The 17,480-nt window shown below is 47.2% G+C and overlaps 1 protein-coding gene and 1 pseudogene across 2 annotated transcripts in view; one reads left to right on the forward strand and one right to left on the reverse strand.

The window, feature by feature from the left end:
* Pde6a (phosphodiesterase 6A, cGMP-specific, rod, alpha) overlaps positions 1–17,480 on the forward strand; it is a 69,277-nt gene that overhangs the window by 26,208 nt on the left and 25,589 nt on the right. For both annotated transcript variants that reach the window (NM_146086.3, XM_006525880.4), the window contains 9 exons: positions 3,265–3,331; positions 6,449–6,496; positions 6,986–7,135; positions 7,622–7,765; positions 10,303–10,368; positions 10,500–10,646; positions 11,525–11,632; positions 15,735–15,844; positions 17,242–17,329. In NM_146086.3, coding sequence (NP_666198.1) covers positions 3,265–3,331; positions 6,449–6,496; positions 6,986–7,135; positions 7,622–7,765; positions 10,303–10,368; positions 10,500–10,646; positions 11,525–11,632; positions 15,735–15,844; positions 17,242–17,329 — 928 coding nt within the window. The remainder of the gene's footprint in view (positions 1–3,264; positions 3,332–6,448; positions 6,497–6,985; positions 7,136–7,621; positions 7,766–10,302; positions 10,369–10,499; positions 10,647–11,524; positions 11,633–15,734; positions 15,845–17,241; positions 17,330–17,480) is intronic.
* Positions 12,358–13,306, reverse strand: Rps2-ps10 (ribosomal protein S2, pseudogene 10; annotated as a pseudogene).

Here is a 17,480-nt window from a genome sequence, read left to right on the forward strand (position 1 = left end):
ACCCTCCCCTCTCCTCTCTCCTTCCCCCCTCCCCTTTCCCTTTCCCCTCTTTCTCTCTTTAAGTAAAGTCTCACTATCCTGGGCTGGCCTCTTGCCTGAGTGCTAGGCTTAAACCTGCATCTGTATATCTGTATCCAGCATCACACTTGGATCTGAGTTTTTCTGAGCACAGTCTCTTTTCTTCTTTAATTTTTCAATGGACATTCTTCCAACATACCACTCTCTAAACATCTTTTCTTTTTCCTTTTAAATTCTCTTTTTCTTTTTTTCTTCTCCTTCCCCTCTCAAAACAAAACAAACAAACAAACAAACAAACCCAGGGTCACATGTAGCCTAGGCTGGCCTGGAGCTGGCCTTCAACGCCTCATTCTCCTGCCTGTACCTCGAAAGTGCTGTATTACAGGTGTGAGTCACCCCTCCTAGCTTCTAACCTTTTCCCTAGCTTCACATTCATTAAAACTCATTGTCTGTCTTCTACATTATCACACGTCACAACTTTCCTCAGGTTTTTTGCATATGTGTAAGCATACGTGTATATACATGTTCACACGTATGTGAATGCTTCTCGGTCTCTCATTTGAACCCAGAGTTTGCCAGCTTGCTCTGGGGATTCAGTCTCCACCGACCACTGCAGCCACTAGCCAGTACTTTCACCCGCAGAGCTATCTCCCCAGCTGCTCTCCCAGTGTTTCATTAATGCAGCATATCTCACCAGGCTTAAATAACAATCACCTGCTCCTTCCACCGAACCCTTCCCCGTGTCACCTGTTTAGGCTTGCTGACAGCCTCCTGTTTCTAATATCAACTTTTGAATCAGTCAAGATAGGCTGGGCTACACTGTAGTACTACAAACAACCTTGAGACTTATGGTGCGGCCCCAGCATTCATCCACAGACGACTGGGTTGTATGGTTAGGACCCTCTTACAAGGATTAGCATCAGGCAGGGCCCAAAGCTGATAAAACAACCACCATTTGGATTCTTGCAAGATTTACTAATATTGTTACAGGGAAGAGAAATCAACCAGATATTCCAGTTAGATGACAAAGATCGCCTGGCCGGATAAGAAGAGACATGGTCTCTGTGGACACCTGTACATGTGTCATACACTTAAACAGACACACACACACACACACACACACACACACACACACACACACACACACAAACCTCAAAAGTTAAGTCTTAAAAAAATAACATATTCAGCCAGGCAGTGGTGCCATACACATTTAATCCCAGCACTTGGGAGGCAGAGGCAGAGGCAGATGGATGCATCTCTGTGAGTTTAAAACCAACCTGATCTACAGAGCTAGTTTTAGGACAGCCAAGGCTACACATAGAAGCCCTGTCTCAAATCCTACCCCTCCCCCAAGCCCCAAATCAATAAAAAGCATATTCATCTTCTCCCATATTCTACTGAGCACACAGGTCAGTGGTGGAAACCGCTGAGCAGACCTAGGACAGGTGTTTATTATAAAGTGTAAGAAAAGAAGTCATGGTACAAAATGAGATAGTTATGACATAGGTGACTACATCACATCAAGTCTACAGAGAAATCTAAACCAATGAAAGAGGAACATTACAGGGAAGTAAGAGAAAGGCACAAGTAGGAAGTCTGTAATGGCAACCATACAACAAACACACTGAGATATGGAAGGCCACGGTGATGCTCTGCTCGGACCCTACAGAAGGGCTGTAACTTAGGATCTGAACTAAGTATTGGCAGAGGCCCAAAACAAAGGAAATGGTAGGGTACCACGGCTGGGGCATATATTGGTTCCTTCTTTAGAAATTAGAAAGATACACATCTTCCCACTCAATATTTCCAAGACAGACACTACAATCTGCAGAGCTGAGTTAGCAGTGCTGTCTCACAGGATCCTCAACTGGGAAAGGAGGCAGAAGGTGGCCAGCAACGTGTGAATGAACGAATTGTGCTACTGTGGTGAGAAGAAAATTGCATACATGAAAAAGAAGCCAAACAAAATAACGAGTGTTGAATAATTCCTTCTAAAGGAAGTTGAAAAACAGGCTGATCAAGTTGTCGAGGACAGAGGAGTAGGGCATAGAAAGGTGAAGAAAAGCAACCTGATTACACCAGAATGATAGTTCTCCCGGCTTAGGGAAGAGGCGGTGATTGACAGGGGCTGGGGCTTCCAAAGTGCTGACACCTTTGTTCTTGACTGGTGTGGGATTTCTGAAATGTTCACTTTCCAGTGTGTGCGTGTGCATGTGCGTGTGCCTGTAGGTGTACACATGAGTGCACGTGCACATTCCGAGGCCAAATGACCTTCTCTATCACTCTGTGTTTGAACATAGAGCTAGGCTGGAAGCTAGTAAGCCCCAGTCACCCTCCGGTCCCTATGCCCCACCCTTCAGTTCGATGGTAATAGGTGTGTGCAGCCACACCAAATCCTTTCACATGGATTCTGGGGATCTGAACTCATGTCTTTACGATTATACTACCAGCACTCTTATCCTTTGAGCTGACTTTCCAGCCCAGCATTCACTTGATACTGACTGATGATGGCTGGTTTTTGTTTTACTGTTTGGTTTTTCGACACAAGGTTTCTCCGAGTAACAGAGCTTTGGCTGTCCTGGAACTGGCTTTGTAAACCAGGCTGGCCTTGAACTCACAGAGCTACACCTGCCTCTGCCTCCTGAGTGCTGGGATTAAAGGTGTTTGTGTGTCACCATGCCTGGCTAACGATGATGGCTGTGCATTTTTCTATGTGTATATTTTTTCCCTTAAAATAACCAAGCAAAAAGTAATAAAGTCACGCGTCTCCTCCTCAAGGAAGGGGACACATGAGAAACTCATTGCCAGGTGGTTTAGTACCAATACACAGTAAGGAGGCTGTGACAGTACTGAGTGACAGATCTATGGGACAACTGACATATATATGCGCACTGTTGACTGAAGCACTGTTCTACAGCACATAATTGTAAGCCCAGGGTCTATAGTGCTGCTTCTGCTAGAAGTGAACATTACAGTATTAGCTTTGTGCTCAGTCCATGGCGGGAGCTTACCACCTCTGCACTTCACGAGGGAGGACATGGCATCTGCTTTGCGGTCAGTAGTTATCAGTGTCTGGGGTGTTCAACGTCATGGACAGTCTCCATTTCTGGATATACAGTAACACCTGGCCAGCCTTTGGGGTTGAGGCAGCTGCAGTGAATGGGAGCAGGGACAGGGCCAGCTGGAAGTGAGGAGGCACAGTCCCTAACTTGAAAATCGCTATTTATTTATCTTTTGTCTTTACAGGAACCCACCCGCTGACCACTGGGCTCTAGTGAGTGGTCTCCCCACTTACGTGGCTCAAAATGGTCTGGTAAGTGATACATCTTGGGAGGGGGGTGTTGAATCTGGGGGACAGAAGAGTTTTAATGGCAAGAATGAGGAAAATGTGGTTAGTGTGAATCTTTCAAGGCAGAGGCTCTTGTTTTTTTTTCTAGTTTACTCAACACCTGACCCACAGAAGAGAGTAGATCATTGACATGTCTGGAAATAGCAACTATAGAGAAATAGTTCTTACATGGAAAGGCGCATAGTGTTCCTGAAGATAGAAACTTGTGCAAATATGTCAGGGGCAATGTCTTGACTCCTAGGCTCCCCAGGCACTAAGAAATAAGCTCTTACATCAGACTTGATTGTCATTCCCAGCCTCTCCCTTCTATCCCCACACACGGCAGAGCTATGTGCTATCTCCTGCCATGCCTGTTACTCAGACTTTTTGTTATTATGACAAAACACATGGCTGGGGACCTCATTTCAAAGCCACACTCCCAGTGACCTATTTCCTATAGCTAGGCCTCAAAATTACCCCACCCAGCTGAGGACCAAGCTGTCAACCCAAAAGCCTATATGGAATTTTCTCCCTCATATCTAGACCAAAACCATGTCCCACTCACTCAGTGTCATAGAGTAGAGTGATGTGTGCTGTCGCCTGTGTTCCAGGACAGGGTCGTGCCTGCTAGTTACATATCACCCCTATGCACTGCTTTGGCCTGTGACAAAGCATCATGGTAAATCAGTGGCCAGGAAGCCAAAAGGAGACAGGGAAATGAGGCGTGGCTTCCATTATTCCCTCAATGGCATGCTCCAATAACTGGAAGAGTACTTGCTAGGTTCACTTACCTCTTAAAAGTTTCTACTTCCCTTCAGGGTCTCATTGGTGAGCAAGAGTCTCATTTTACCCATGAGACTTTGGGGACCCTCCATATCCAGACTGTATGACATGTAGACTGAGTGCAGAAGCTGGAAGGAACATGATGTCTGTGCTTAGTGTTGCTGAATTATTAGGTCTGAGACAAGAGGACAGATTTCAAGGTGGGTCAAGAGGGAAGACGAAGCCAGATCTAGTGGGCCTTGGATGCTATGTGGAAGGCTGAGACTTTAATCCACAGGTCACTGGAGGCAGACTGAGAAGGGGACAGTTCACGTAAGAGGTGATAAGCATCTCAAAGAATTAGGCGGGGGATGGATGTCACTCAAGTGGTAGAGTGCTTGCCAATACTCATGAAGTTCTGTACTTCATTAATCCGGGTGTAGTGGTCCATTTCTAAAATCCTAGAATCCAAGAAGTGGGGGCAAGAGGATCAGAAGTTCAAGGTCACCCTTGGCTACACAGTGAGTTGGAGTCTAGCCTGAGCTAAATGAGACTCTCAAACAAACAAACAAATAAACCCCAATCTCAATGAAGGCCGATTGACACGGTCACTAGGTACTGACAATGACTCAGGCCCTAGGTATACGTGTTCATTTAATACAACTTCAGAAGAAATGAGATGCACATAAGGAGATGCAGAGTCAGATCTCATACTGAGAAGGCAAAGCCAGTAGGACTTGGTGGTTAAGCCAGAGGGCAGAGGAGAAACAGGTCAGAGCTGATCTCAAGTTCCTGGACCAGTTGAACATCACAGATGTTGAGCTGGGATACCCAGTGATAAGTCACCTATACTCAACAAGAAGTAGAGACAGTTCTCGGTGGCATGTCCAGCAGAGGAATGAAAAGACAGTTCCCATACCATGGAGTGCAGAGATAGAGATGGGGAGTCTCAGGGTCAGGAAGCACTGGAGACCACAGGGGCAGATTAAAGCTCCAAGGGACAGCGTATCTCGTGCGATACTGGGAGATGCCAGGGATTCCAGAGCTGGTGGAGGAAGAGGATTCTGTGATGGACAAACAGGAGAGGTCAAAACTGGAGACCCAGGAGAGGCAGTGCCATGGTAACCAAGGGAGCAATGTGAGAGGCCGCATGTATGTAGCACAGTGACGTAGTGAGGAAGAAGCAAGAGTCCCACCACAGCATGAGGCCCTTGGCAGACCCAATACAAACAGATTTGGTAGCGAAGTGGAGGCAAAGCCACAGGAAGGCAACTGAGGAATGGTGGTCAGTGAGCAGGTAGAGAATGTACGATAAAGGAGGAGAATGTTTGCCTGGATGGTTGTTATGGTGACTGTGTCAGCCGGAAGAAGATCAGCAAGGCTGTGGGAGAGAGTGGAGCACGTCCCCCTGAATTGGGAGCCACAATGAGGAAGGAGCAAGGGCATTTGATGGACAGTGCTTAGAAAGGACACACCCAGTTCCCCCGCTGAGACCAGGTAGCCTGTCTCTGCAGCCAATGTGCAAGCATGGCCCATGTGGGAACTTTTTGAGAACTGAAAGAAGAAAGTCTTTCACAGATGGATTTCAGGACTCAGCCAGATGTCGTTGTGCAGAGTGCACACTACACAACCACATACAGTGGCCCCATTGCCAGTGTTCCAGAGGGGGATCATAATGACCTCGTCTTCAAGAGAGAAATCTAGCAATATAGAAGCAGAGTTGAAACACTTTTTTGTTTCTTAATCTACTTTTACAGCCCAAGGAAAGAATTCCTTCCTACCAAATAAACAGCACTCTAATGTAACTGAGCCAGAGATGTTTAAATGACATCTTGTAATGATAGCCCTTAGGAGGCAGAAGCAGGTTGGCTCTAAATTCCAAACCTGCATGCATGGGCACACACACACACACACACACACACACACACACTCACTCACTCACATATTTGTATTTACATAACATGCAGACACAGGTGTGGCATGCATGCATGAGTACACACTCACACGTATGTGCACATCCTTATGCATGTACCTGGATATCCAAATACTTAGCATAAGAGCCACAGAATGGAATACTATGCAGTTATTAATAATGACAGCTGTACCCTTAGCTTTTCCAAACCTAGAAATGTTTAGGGTGTAACAAATAGAGTAAAAATCTACCAGGTGACCTTTCCTAGCTGGTACCTTCAGTTAATAACCCTGAGCCATTTTGAATCTGTCCACCTGATTTGGACAGTGCACTACCTTGGTCAAGGACTTAGGGTCTGAGTAGGGAGCAGGGCTTGCAGGCTCTTGCTCAGCTCGGGTCAATGGCCTTGTTCCCCTCCTGCCTTACAGATCTGCAATATAATGAATGCGCCTGCAGAGGACTTTTTTGAATTCCAGGTAAGCCATTTTTATTTGATCTCTTAGCCATAGGACTTTCTTCTTCCTCTCTCCTAAAAGAGCATCAGAATATACTAGGATCTACCTGTTTTCTTGGGAAGCAGTCTGAATGGTGGAAATTTGGACGAAGTTACATAATAAATGGAAGGGGGCGGCAATGGTAACTGGGTAAATTCCAAGGACACTTTCAACTTCAAAACACTTGCAACCCTCACTTTCTGACCCCGGAACATTGTTTAGGCTACTCAGTACCTGAGATGCTCTGATCCTGCCTGGCACATGCCAGCTCTGACATCTTGGGGATAGGAACCTTAGCTCGTGGGCTTGGAAGTTCACGGTGTTTGTTGGCAGCTAAACCCACACAAGAGTCAAGTTCTGGCTTCTTAGAGCTGAGCCAGGCCATTAGAGTCCAGCCACAGCCCCAATCCTGTCCCTGCAATCTGCACCACATGGAAGTGGTGGAGCCCCAGCCCTGCCATTCTCTTACAGAAAGAGCCTCTGGATGAGTCTGGGTGGATGATTAAAAATGTACTCTCCATGCCCATCGTCAACAAGAAGGAAGAGATCGTCGGCGTGGCCACATTTTACAACCGCAAAGATGGGAAGCCCTTCGACGATATGGACGAGACCCTCATGGAGGTGTGGGATGCTGGGTAGCCCTTGGCTGGTGGGGCTTGGTGACCACCAGTTTCAGAGTTGCCCTTCAGAGCTGCATGGTGTTTCCCAGTGTGTAGCTGCCTGACCGTGGGGGTGGGGTGGGGGATGGGAGGCCATAGCCCTGAGGAGCCATGAGAGCCACTCTCTCCACGCTCCTTCCTCACTGCCCCTCACTTCCACACTTTACTATTGGGAGCAGTTTGAAGATCACTTGAGAACTGATGAAAAAGCACAGAGCTCCTACATACATCCATCCTCCTTGCGCCATACATTTCTATTTGTGACATTATTACTTATAAATCTTCACTTAAAATACATTTACACCCATTGTTTTATCACAGCCTACCTGCCCTGCACAGCTTTGCAAACCCACTTTATAGCTGAGAACATTGAGGTCTCAGCAGTCTTGTCCTCAGCTAGCATCAGGATGCAGGCTCCCGCCTCCTCTAACTCTTTCTTTCTCTACAGTCTTTGACTCAGTTTCTGGGATGGTCAGTCTTAAACCCTGACACCTACGAGTCCATGAACAAGCTCGAGAACAGGAAGGATATCTTCCAGGACATCGTGAAATATCACGTGAAGTGTGATAACGAAGAAATCCAGAAGATCTTGGTGCGTGGTCGTCTTGTTGCTTGCTTTCACTGTGGTAGAGAATGTCAGGGAGATGTGCCAGCCAGTGGCCATGTAGGAAACCCATGAGGCAGAGCCTGGGATGAGTGGGTTCAGCTTTGTTCTCTCCCATGTAGTACAGAGGTCTGACAGGCCTCAAGGCCGAACAGATAGATAGGTGAGCACCAGAGACTAGCCAATAATGGCTGCCTGAGGAACAGTATCTCTTGCAGGGTCACCTCTGACTTGGAGGCCTGACAGCACCATAGACTCCACTGTCCTCTGGGCTCAAGACTGGCTTGGCACTAGAGACAGGGGCAACTAGCCTCAGCTCTTAGTCTGGCAGGAGGCTTTATCTGGCAACTCTGTGGATCAGGAGCCATTTCTCAGAGTCTCTCTTCTATACGGTCACTATAGGACCCACCCATGGAGTGAGCAAAGCAGTGGGTTCAGAGAGAATATGAAGCTTTCCCATAATTACACTGCTTTGTAATTTAGGGCTGGAGGTGCAGAGTGTGTGCTTAGCACGCATGGAGCCCTGGGTTTGATACTGAGTAACTGCACACTCTAAAGCACGACAGAGCATCTGGTAGATGGAGGGTTGGGAGTTCAAAGCTATCTTTGGTTGCATAGTGAATTTGAAGCAAGCTCGAGATGCATAAAATCCTGCCTCAAAACAAAATATGATTTACACAGCACCCACGAATATGTTTGAGGTTTTGTATGCATCGGCCTGGTTAGGGGTACAGGGAAGCACTTCTTACCTACTGCAGAGATGAAAAAAAAATATGAAGCCCCCCCTCCCCTCCCAAGAGGGAGGGGACTTAGCCTCAAATCACCTACTCTGAGAAGAGTTCACAGTTCACATTTGTTAGGAAAACGAACTACTTCTCTGTGATCTTTCTTAATGGGTGCCTGGGGAGATGGTGGGCACCCCATCAGGAAAGTTGTTCAAGTAGAAGCTGGGTGCTCGAGTATCGGGGTGCAATTGTGAATGGGAAGCCAGATATGTGAGGACTGGTGGCTTATTGTTCCTGGGAGATTGGTGTTAAATTAACCAAGATCCAAAAACCAAACTGAGTTAGCCAAATGGCTTGGGATAGGATACCCAGCTGAGATCCCAAGACCTCACACGTTGAAACACCCCAGGCCGATGTTCTCAGAGGTCTCTCATTTCCTTCTCTCTTTTGTTTTTGGAGGTGTAACTAGTCCAGGCTGGCCAGTCTTCCTACCTCTGGCTTCCAGCCCTGGGGTTCCATGTGTGTTCTACTATGCCCAACCTCAGATAAGGACTCACATAGCCCAGGCCATGCCCTTGAACTACTGATCCTCTTGCCTCTACCTGAGGTTGCATGTGTACACAACTATGCCCAGGTTATGCAGTAACCTGGGGCATGCTGGGTAAGGTCTCCACTACTGACCTATGTTCCCAGCCAAAGGCCAGTTCTTAATCTTAGAAGATGCCAGAGAAGTTTTGATTATTTCTTATCCATTAATGGTCAATTCATAGGAGAAAATACGAAGTTTAGATGAAATGCCTTGTGGTTTGACTCAGGCCATAATCCCAGTCAAATGATGCATATGTGGACCAGAAGGATATGCAGACTCTATGAACCAGTTGGAAGTTAACAGATTCCACTCTGGATCAAGAAATCACAAACAATTAACTGGGTTGCTTTATCTGGCACAAAGGAAAAAAAAATAGGTCCAGAAGGGGAAGACACTCACCTCAGGTCACACAGCAAAGGAAGGCAAATCAAATGAAATGACCACACCTTCATTATTCTCGGTCACTAGGAACAATAAAAACATAAATGGCAATATTGCTAAGTACTGTACTGTGACAATAATTTCAGTACTTTATTTTAGTTGTACTTTTATTTGTTCAGAGACGGTTTTATTATATAGCTTGGGCTGAACTGAATTTCGCTATATAGCTTACACTAGCCTCAAGTCTAACTTCTTGCTATAAACTCTGAGCGCTGGGATTACAGATGTGCTCCTCTATATCTGGCTAGTTCACATATTCTGTTTAAAAACAAGAACCAGGCATGGTGGAGCATACATACCTACAGTCTCAACACTGGGGAAGCAGGGGTTGGAGGATGGATTGTGCAGGTCAGCAAATCTGAGCCAGCCCGGACTGCACAGTGAGACCCTGTCTCCAAAAACAAAGTCCTGAGGGTGTAGTGCAATGCTAAAGTGCTTGCCTGGTCTGGGCAAGGCCTGGTTTCCATCACACACACACACACACACACACACACACACACACACACACACACACACAGCATGAAAAATCGGTTACAGGTTTTATTATCCCCATTTAACAGAAGAAGGAGCTGAGATTCAGGCATTCAGTAACACAGCTAGACTGCGACAACCTGAATTTGAATGTAGGTCTCCAGGGCTCCGGAGCTGAACAGCCTTCTGCTCCGGGCGCTTCTGCTGGAGAAGGGGCCAAAGCAAACGCGGGAAGTGGAGGTCTCCTTGGGTTCTTGAGGCAATAACCTGTTGCATTTTCTCTGCTGTTTTGGGAACAGAAAACCAGAGAGGTGTACGGCAAAGAGCCGTGGGAATGCGAGGAGGAGGAGCTGGCTGAGATCCTGGTGAGCAGCCCGACCCTGATGCGCTAAGGCTCAGGCATCCCTTCATCCTGCTTGGCTTTCCTCGGCAGCCCTGGGGGAGGGGCGCAGGGGCACATCCCGTTCCTTAATCCCTGAACTCCACTCCACTGCAGCAAGGAGAACTTCCAGACGCGGAGTCATACGAAATCAACAAGTTCCACTTCAGCGACCTGCCACTCACGGAGCTGGAGCTGGTGAAGTGCGGCATCCAGATGTACTACGAGCTCAGAGTGGTGGACAAGTTCCACATCCCGCAAGAGGTGAGGCCCAGAGCTGCTGGCTCTTCCTCCCTCTGCAGCCCCATCTAGCTCAGAGCTCAGCATGTGGTGCAGCCTGGTCTTGAACTTGTGACTTTTGGGTCCTGGGACTCCAGGTGGGAGCTACTACACCCAGATCATTGCTCTCCCTCCCTCCTTTGTTTTAAAGGAACAGCTTGGTGTGTAGATCGTGTGAAAAGAGTACGGTGCTCTGCATTTGGGATTTTTTAGAGTTTGTGCCTAGAGCCTGAGTCCTCTGGTAGAGAAGGCACTGCTCTTCTGGACTGGGGTCTAGAAGTTCTCATGTGGGCGGGAGATATTAGTTAAGTTCCTGGAGACAAGGATCCTTCACTGCAGGATTCCTTTCAAAGGTGGGAGGCAGCGTAGGAAGGAGGCTGGTGCCCCGAACCTCCTAGACTTTGATTAAAGTAGTGGTTTTCAAAGGGTTGCCCCAGACTGTATCAGTACGACCCAAGACACTGTCAGACTGGCAATACGCTTCACACACCCCACACTCCACAGACTGATACATTAGTGTGTCACCAGCTCTAAGGACTCCCAGTGATTCTGGAATACACTCCTGCTGGAGAACCACGGGATTAAGCAGTCCTTTCTCTCAGGACAGTTGCACCCCAGGCACGTTTAGAAATCGCTGCTGAAGTTCAGCCTGTGGAGGATGTGGGCAGCTCATGTTCTCTCCTTGGTTCTCACACCCGCTTTCATAGCGTTGAGCCGTACAGTACTTTCCCCGTGCCTCTGTGTCTGTGCCTACTTCCCACGATTTGGGTCAGTGATGGGGATGGAGGACCTTGGGTCTCCCGAGGGAGGACTTAGCCACCCTGGGCGGGTGCATGCTGCCTCACTGACATGTGTGTTCACAGGCCCTGGTGCGCTTCATGTATTCGCTAAGCAAAGGCTACCGGAGAATCACTTACCACAACTGGCGGCATGGCTTCAACGTGGGGCAGACCATGTTCTCCTTGCTGGTGGTATGGAGTGCTGTGGGGTGGGGGAGACTGGCCCACTTGGCGGCTATGGCATGGCCATTTTTATTGATGGACTTTTAAGAATTGCAAAGCTCTGTCTGGGACTGTGTCTGAGTGAGAGAGTATTTGCTTAGGAGGTTCAATTTCTAGCACTGATTTAAAAAAATTGCAGAATAATTCTGTGAATAAGCTGGGTGTGGTGAGCAAGCCTGTAATCACAGCACTGCAGAACAGGTTAGCCTGGGCCAACTAGCAAGCCTCTCTCAAAACACAAACAACAAAAATTTCCAAGAATAGAGAAGTATACAACTCTTACTAAATTTTTTGTAACACACACACACACACACACACACACACACAGCAAGAGAGAGAGAGAGGCCATTTATTTTTAAGACTAATGAAACAATCTATAATAATTTATTTGAAAATATATGCATCATACATTTTTATGTTTTTCTATTATATATGACAATCAGATTTTATAAAAAAGATTTATTTTTATTTTCTGTGGATGAGTGTTTTGTCTGCATGAATGCAAGTGCACCACATATGTGTAGTACCCAAAGGAACCAGAAGAGGGCATCAGATTCTCTTGGAGCTGGAGTTTCAGATCACATGGGTGCTGAGAATTGAACCCAGGTCTTGTGGAAGAGCAGCCAGTGTTTTTAACTGCTGAGCCATCTCTGCAGGTCCAAGATTCTTTTTTTTTTTTTTTTTTTTTTTTTTTTTCAGCAGACTTAATTCTTTTATTTTTCTCATATAAAAACCCTTATGTGGTAGCCACAGCTGGAGCCTGGGTCCTCTGAACAGAGACTCTGGTGTGGGTTTTCACAAGATGATCCGTGAATTCCTGATAAGGAGACTTGGTGAAGACAGTCTCTTTCCAGAGGTCGGGGGTCAGGTAGCTGTAAGTCTTGGAGATGGCATCAAAGGTGGCCTTAGCAAAGTTGCCCAGGGTGGCAGTGCAGCCTCTGGCTGAAGTGTAGCAGTCATCTATACCGGCCATCATCAGGAGCTTCTTGGGCACAGGAGCAGAGACAATGCCAGTGCCTCTGGGGGCAGGGATGAGACGCACCAGCACAGAGCCACAGCGGCCTGTCACCTTGCATGGAACAGTGTGGGGCTTGCCAATCTTGTTCCCCCAGTAGCCTCTCCGCACAGGGACGATGGAAAGCTTGGCCAAGATGATGGCCCCTCGTATGGCAGTAGCAACCTCCTTGGAGCACTTAACACCAAGACCAACGTGACCATTGTAGTCCCCAATAGCGACGAAAGCCTTGAACCTGGTCCGCTGGCCAGCCCGAGTCTGCTTCTGCACTGGCATGATTTTCAGAACCTCATCCTTTAGGGACGCACCCAGGAAGAAATCAATGATCTCAGACTCCTTAATGGGCAGGGAGAACAGGTAGATCTCCTCCAAGGACTTGATCTTCATGTCCTTAACCAGGCGGCCCAGCTTGGTGACGGGGATCCACTCCTTGTCTTCAGCTTTACCTCCACGAGCCCCGCGGCCTCGACCACGGCCACGGCCTCGGCCACGACCACGGCCCCTAAGACCGCTGCCGAATCCTCCGCGGAAGCCGCCGCGGCCTCCTAATCCTGGGCCCCCGGGTCCTCCGGGCCCTCCCGCTGCACCGGCGTCATCCGCCATTTGGTGTTTTCCCGAAGAAGAAGAAGGCCAAGATTCTTTTATTATATAAACTCATACACACAAAAACCACACTGTACTATATGAAACACGAAACTGACCACTGAAGTCAGTTTTTACAATCCAGTGGCATTAAGGACACTCACAGTGTTGTGCTGTCTTTGCTATGATCACTCTAGAATGTTCTCCCTTCTCAGACAGTAGCTCTGTGCTCATTAAACATCAATGCCTGTTTCTGCCAGATCCTGGGCAACCCCACTGTATCTTCTCTTTATGTAAGCTCAACTACACTAGATACTGCTGCCATTGGAATGATAAAGTAGTTGTTCTTTTGTGCCTCACTTTTTTTCACTTAGCACAGCGTCTACAAGTTTCATCCATTCATCATTTTATCGTTGCACAAAACAGTTGTCCTTTGCAATCATGGGGTGGGGGGAGCGTGTTGGGGATTGGTTCTAATGCTTTGATTCAGTCGGGAACCTGGTGTCCAAACACTGAAGGTCCTTGTCCCCAATAGGTTTTTGATAAACTAAACTCACCACTAGAGAGGAAGATGTTTTAGAACACTTCCTAAAACCAAACCTTTGTGTACAGTCAAGTTTCTCATATAAAACAGCAGAGTATTTGTATGTAACCTGTGCCTCCTACATATTCTTGTTTGAGATCAGGTCTTGGTATGTCACTCAGCTAGACCTTGAGGCTATGATTGTCCTGGTTCAGCCCCCCAAGTACTGGGATTACAGGCATGCACCACCATGCCAGCCTTCTTCTCAATACTTTAAACAACATCTAGATTACTTAAGATGTTTAATGTAATGAAAACACTATACAAGGTATTTTGCTGCATTGCTTAGGGAATAACAAGAAGATATTGGTAGGGCCTGGAGAGATGGCTCACTGGTTAAGAACACTGACTGCTCTTATGAAGGTCCTGAGTTCAAATCCCAGCAACCACATGGTGGCTCACAACCATCTGTAATGGGATCTGACACCCTCTTCTGGTGTGTCTGAACACAGCTACAATAAATAAATTGCGGGGGCAGGAGTGAGCAGGGTTGACCAGAGCAAACGGGGCTGACCAGAGGGAGCAGGGGTCCTGAATTTAATTCCCAGCAACCACATGATGGCTCCCAACCATCAGTACACCTACAGTACACTCATATGCATAAAATAAATAAATCTTAAAAAAAGGAAAATGTTGGTATATACATAATTTTTTTAAGAACAGGATTCATTCAAGTTGGCCTCGAACTCTCTATGTAGGCCAAGATGACATTAAACTTATGATTCTCTTGCTTTCAACTCCTGAGTGCTGGGATTAGAGGGTATGACACTATCCTTGGTTTATATAGTACTGGGGTGGGACCCAGGGCTTCATATATGCTAAGCAACTACTCTACTGAGCTACATACATCCTTATTCCCCTAGAAAACAATTTAAAAATATCTGTTGGCTCCACTACTGGTTAAATCCACAGATGTGGAGCCCGTTAGTACAGAGGGCTGGCTGACATTACATTTCTTTCCCCACACCTTACTGTTGCATGTGAAGGCTGTTTTTTAATCTTTTATTAGGACAAATATTGCTACAATGTCTTTGGGTGGCCTTGGTGTGTCTGTGTCAGTATTGTTGACTCAGAAATCTCAGGGCCCATTATATCTCATCGAAAGTGTATCTCCAGATAGGTCATTCTGCAGCTTCCTGATGGGGTAGGGTTCCTTATCTGCATTCCTGCCCCTCAGGCCTAGCAATGCCTAAGCACCAGGGCTTAGAAGCAGAAGTTCTGCCAGGCCACCAGAAAATGACAATGGGTGCTATCTTAAATTTGGCTTTTCTTCATTTCCTTTCCTTTCCCTTCCATCTCCTCCCTTCCTCTCTCCTTTGTTCCTTCCCCCCATCCTGTGTGTGTGTATGTGCATGCAGTGGTGTGTATGTGTATGGTATATGTATAGTGTATATGTGTGTACAGTGTGTATGTGTATGCAGTGTGTGTGTGTATGTGTGTGTGCCTATATCTGTGTGGTGTGTATGATGTGTGTGCGGTGTGGTGTTGTGTGTGTGTGTGTGTGTGTGTGTATATGTGTGTGTGCCTATATCTGTATGGTGTGTATGATGTGTGTGCGGTGTGATGTTATATGTGTGTGTGTGTGTATGTGGTATATGAGTAGTGTATATGTGTGTGTAGTGTGGTCTCTGTATGTGTGATGTGTATATATATATGTATGTGGTGTGCACATGCATGCACACTAACACACACAATGAGAGACAGAGAGGGCAAACAAAAAACTTTTAAAATGAGTCCTAGGCAGGCCTGGGATACCCGGGATACTGCATAAAGAACTAAAATAAGCAAGCAGACGTCCATGTGTAGGTCCCGGCCTTGCCCTGACCACCTGTCTTTCTGCCTTGCTTCCATCCCACTAAATGGTGGTGGCTTTACCTCTCATCTCCTTCCAGACAGGAAAGCTGAAACGGTACTTCACTGATCTAGAGGCCTTGGCCATGGTCACTGCTGCCTTCTGTCATGACATCGACCACAGAGGCACGAACAACCTCTACCAGATGAAGTGAGTCAGGCCTTACCGGGCCCTCCCCCCTCTATCTCCCCCCTCCACCCCCAGATCCATTACCCAGGTCTGCACTATCCCAGGACTAACTTACCAGAGAAAGGCCCCACTGTCCCAAGCCTCCATTTTTCTTGCTCTTCGGGTCTAGGTCCAGTCCTATAGCAAAAGAAGTGACAGTTTCCCAAAGATGTCCACATACCAAATCCAGGAGCCCACGATTGTTGACTGACGCTCAGAAGGGGACTTTTCACACTGATAGAGTTCGGAAGCTTGGGATATGAACCAGGATGATGTGCAGGGAGGGCTCCTGCCGTCCCAAGGGTCCTGGTGAGGAGGAGGCAGGCAGCTAAGAAGAGATAAGATTGTATCTGCTGTCTTTGAGGATGGCAGAAGGGCCTACCTGCAAGGGATGCGAGGGGGCTCCAGAAGAGGGAAAGGACATAGAGACAGACTCTCCCCCGGGGGCCTCGAGGAGGAGCACCCCTAGGATCCGCATTCGCTATCTGAACTCCAGAGTTAAAAGAAGATGCACTTTATGTTTTACACCACTAAGTCAGTGACGGTTGGTTATTGTAGCAATAGGATGTTCTTTCACTCTCCTCTTCCCTGTCTTAGGTATGGGACTAATTTGAGTCAAAATGTTAGTAATTCATTCACCTTTGCATCTGTAATGCTCCAGCCTGCATCCTAACCAAATTTATACTCCCGTTGACCTCTGAGGCACCGTCTTTGAAGCATGCAGTTTCATTGAAACCTTACACGATGAGGCTTTGAGCTGTGCATATGTTACCTCAGTGTCTTAGTTAGGTTTCTGGTGCCATGAAAGACATCATGACCAAAAGCAATGTAGAGGAGAGAAGGGTTCTAGTCTTGAAGACAGGGCAGGAACTTCAAGGCAGGAACCTGGAGGCAGGAACTGAAGCTGAGACCCTGGAAGGGCTCTGCTTACTGGCTTGCTTCTGAGGCTTCCAGTCAGCTACCATCCTTATAGTTCCCAGGACCACCTGCCTACAGGTGGCACTATCCCCAGTGGCTGGACCCTCCCATATTAATCAAGAAAAGGCCTCTTACAGACTTGCCTACAGGCCAATCTGATAGACATTTTTCTCAGTTAAGGTTTCCTCTTCCCAGATGACCCTGGTTTGGTGTCAAAGTGACACAACTCAAACATGTTACATGAGAGCAGTTACATGAGAGACAATCTGACATCTGCTCCTCATCTTCTGCTCCATTTTTATTTTGTGCAAGATCCTTCCTGCTCCTACCTCTTCAGTATCTGCCTACAGAATTAGGAGAAAGATGGCAGGACTAGATTAGAATGTCTTTAGTCTCTATCTTGCCTGTTCTATGTTGATATTTACATTTATTCTGTCTGTCTGTCTGTCTGTCTCATTTAGATCACAGAACCCCCTGGCCAAGCTCCATGGGTCCTCCATCTTGGAAAGGCATCATTTGGAGTTTGGCAAAACACTCCTGAGAGATGAGGTAGGGTGGCGCCCATCTCGAGGGCAGCTTGCGTGAGCACAGGCAGCCTTCTTGCCATTGGCTGAGGCTGTCATTGCCGTCACCACTTCGGGTGGGCACCGGAAGAAGAGTGACCTTATTGCCAGCACCATTTCTCAAACGTTGTCTAATT

The sequence above is a fragment of the Mus musculus genome, chromosome 18 (assembly GCF_000001635.26).
Source record: "Mus musculus strain C57BL/6J chromosome 18, GRCm38.p6 C57BL/6J".
NCBI classification, from domain to species: domain Eukaryota; kingdom Metazoa; phylum Chordata; class Mammalia; order Rodentia; family Muridae; genus Mus; species Mus musculus.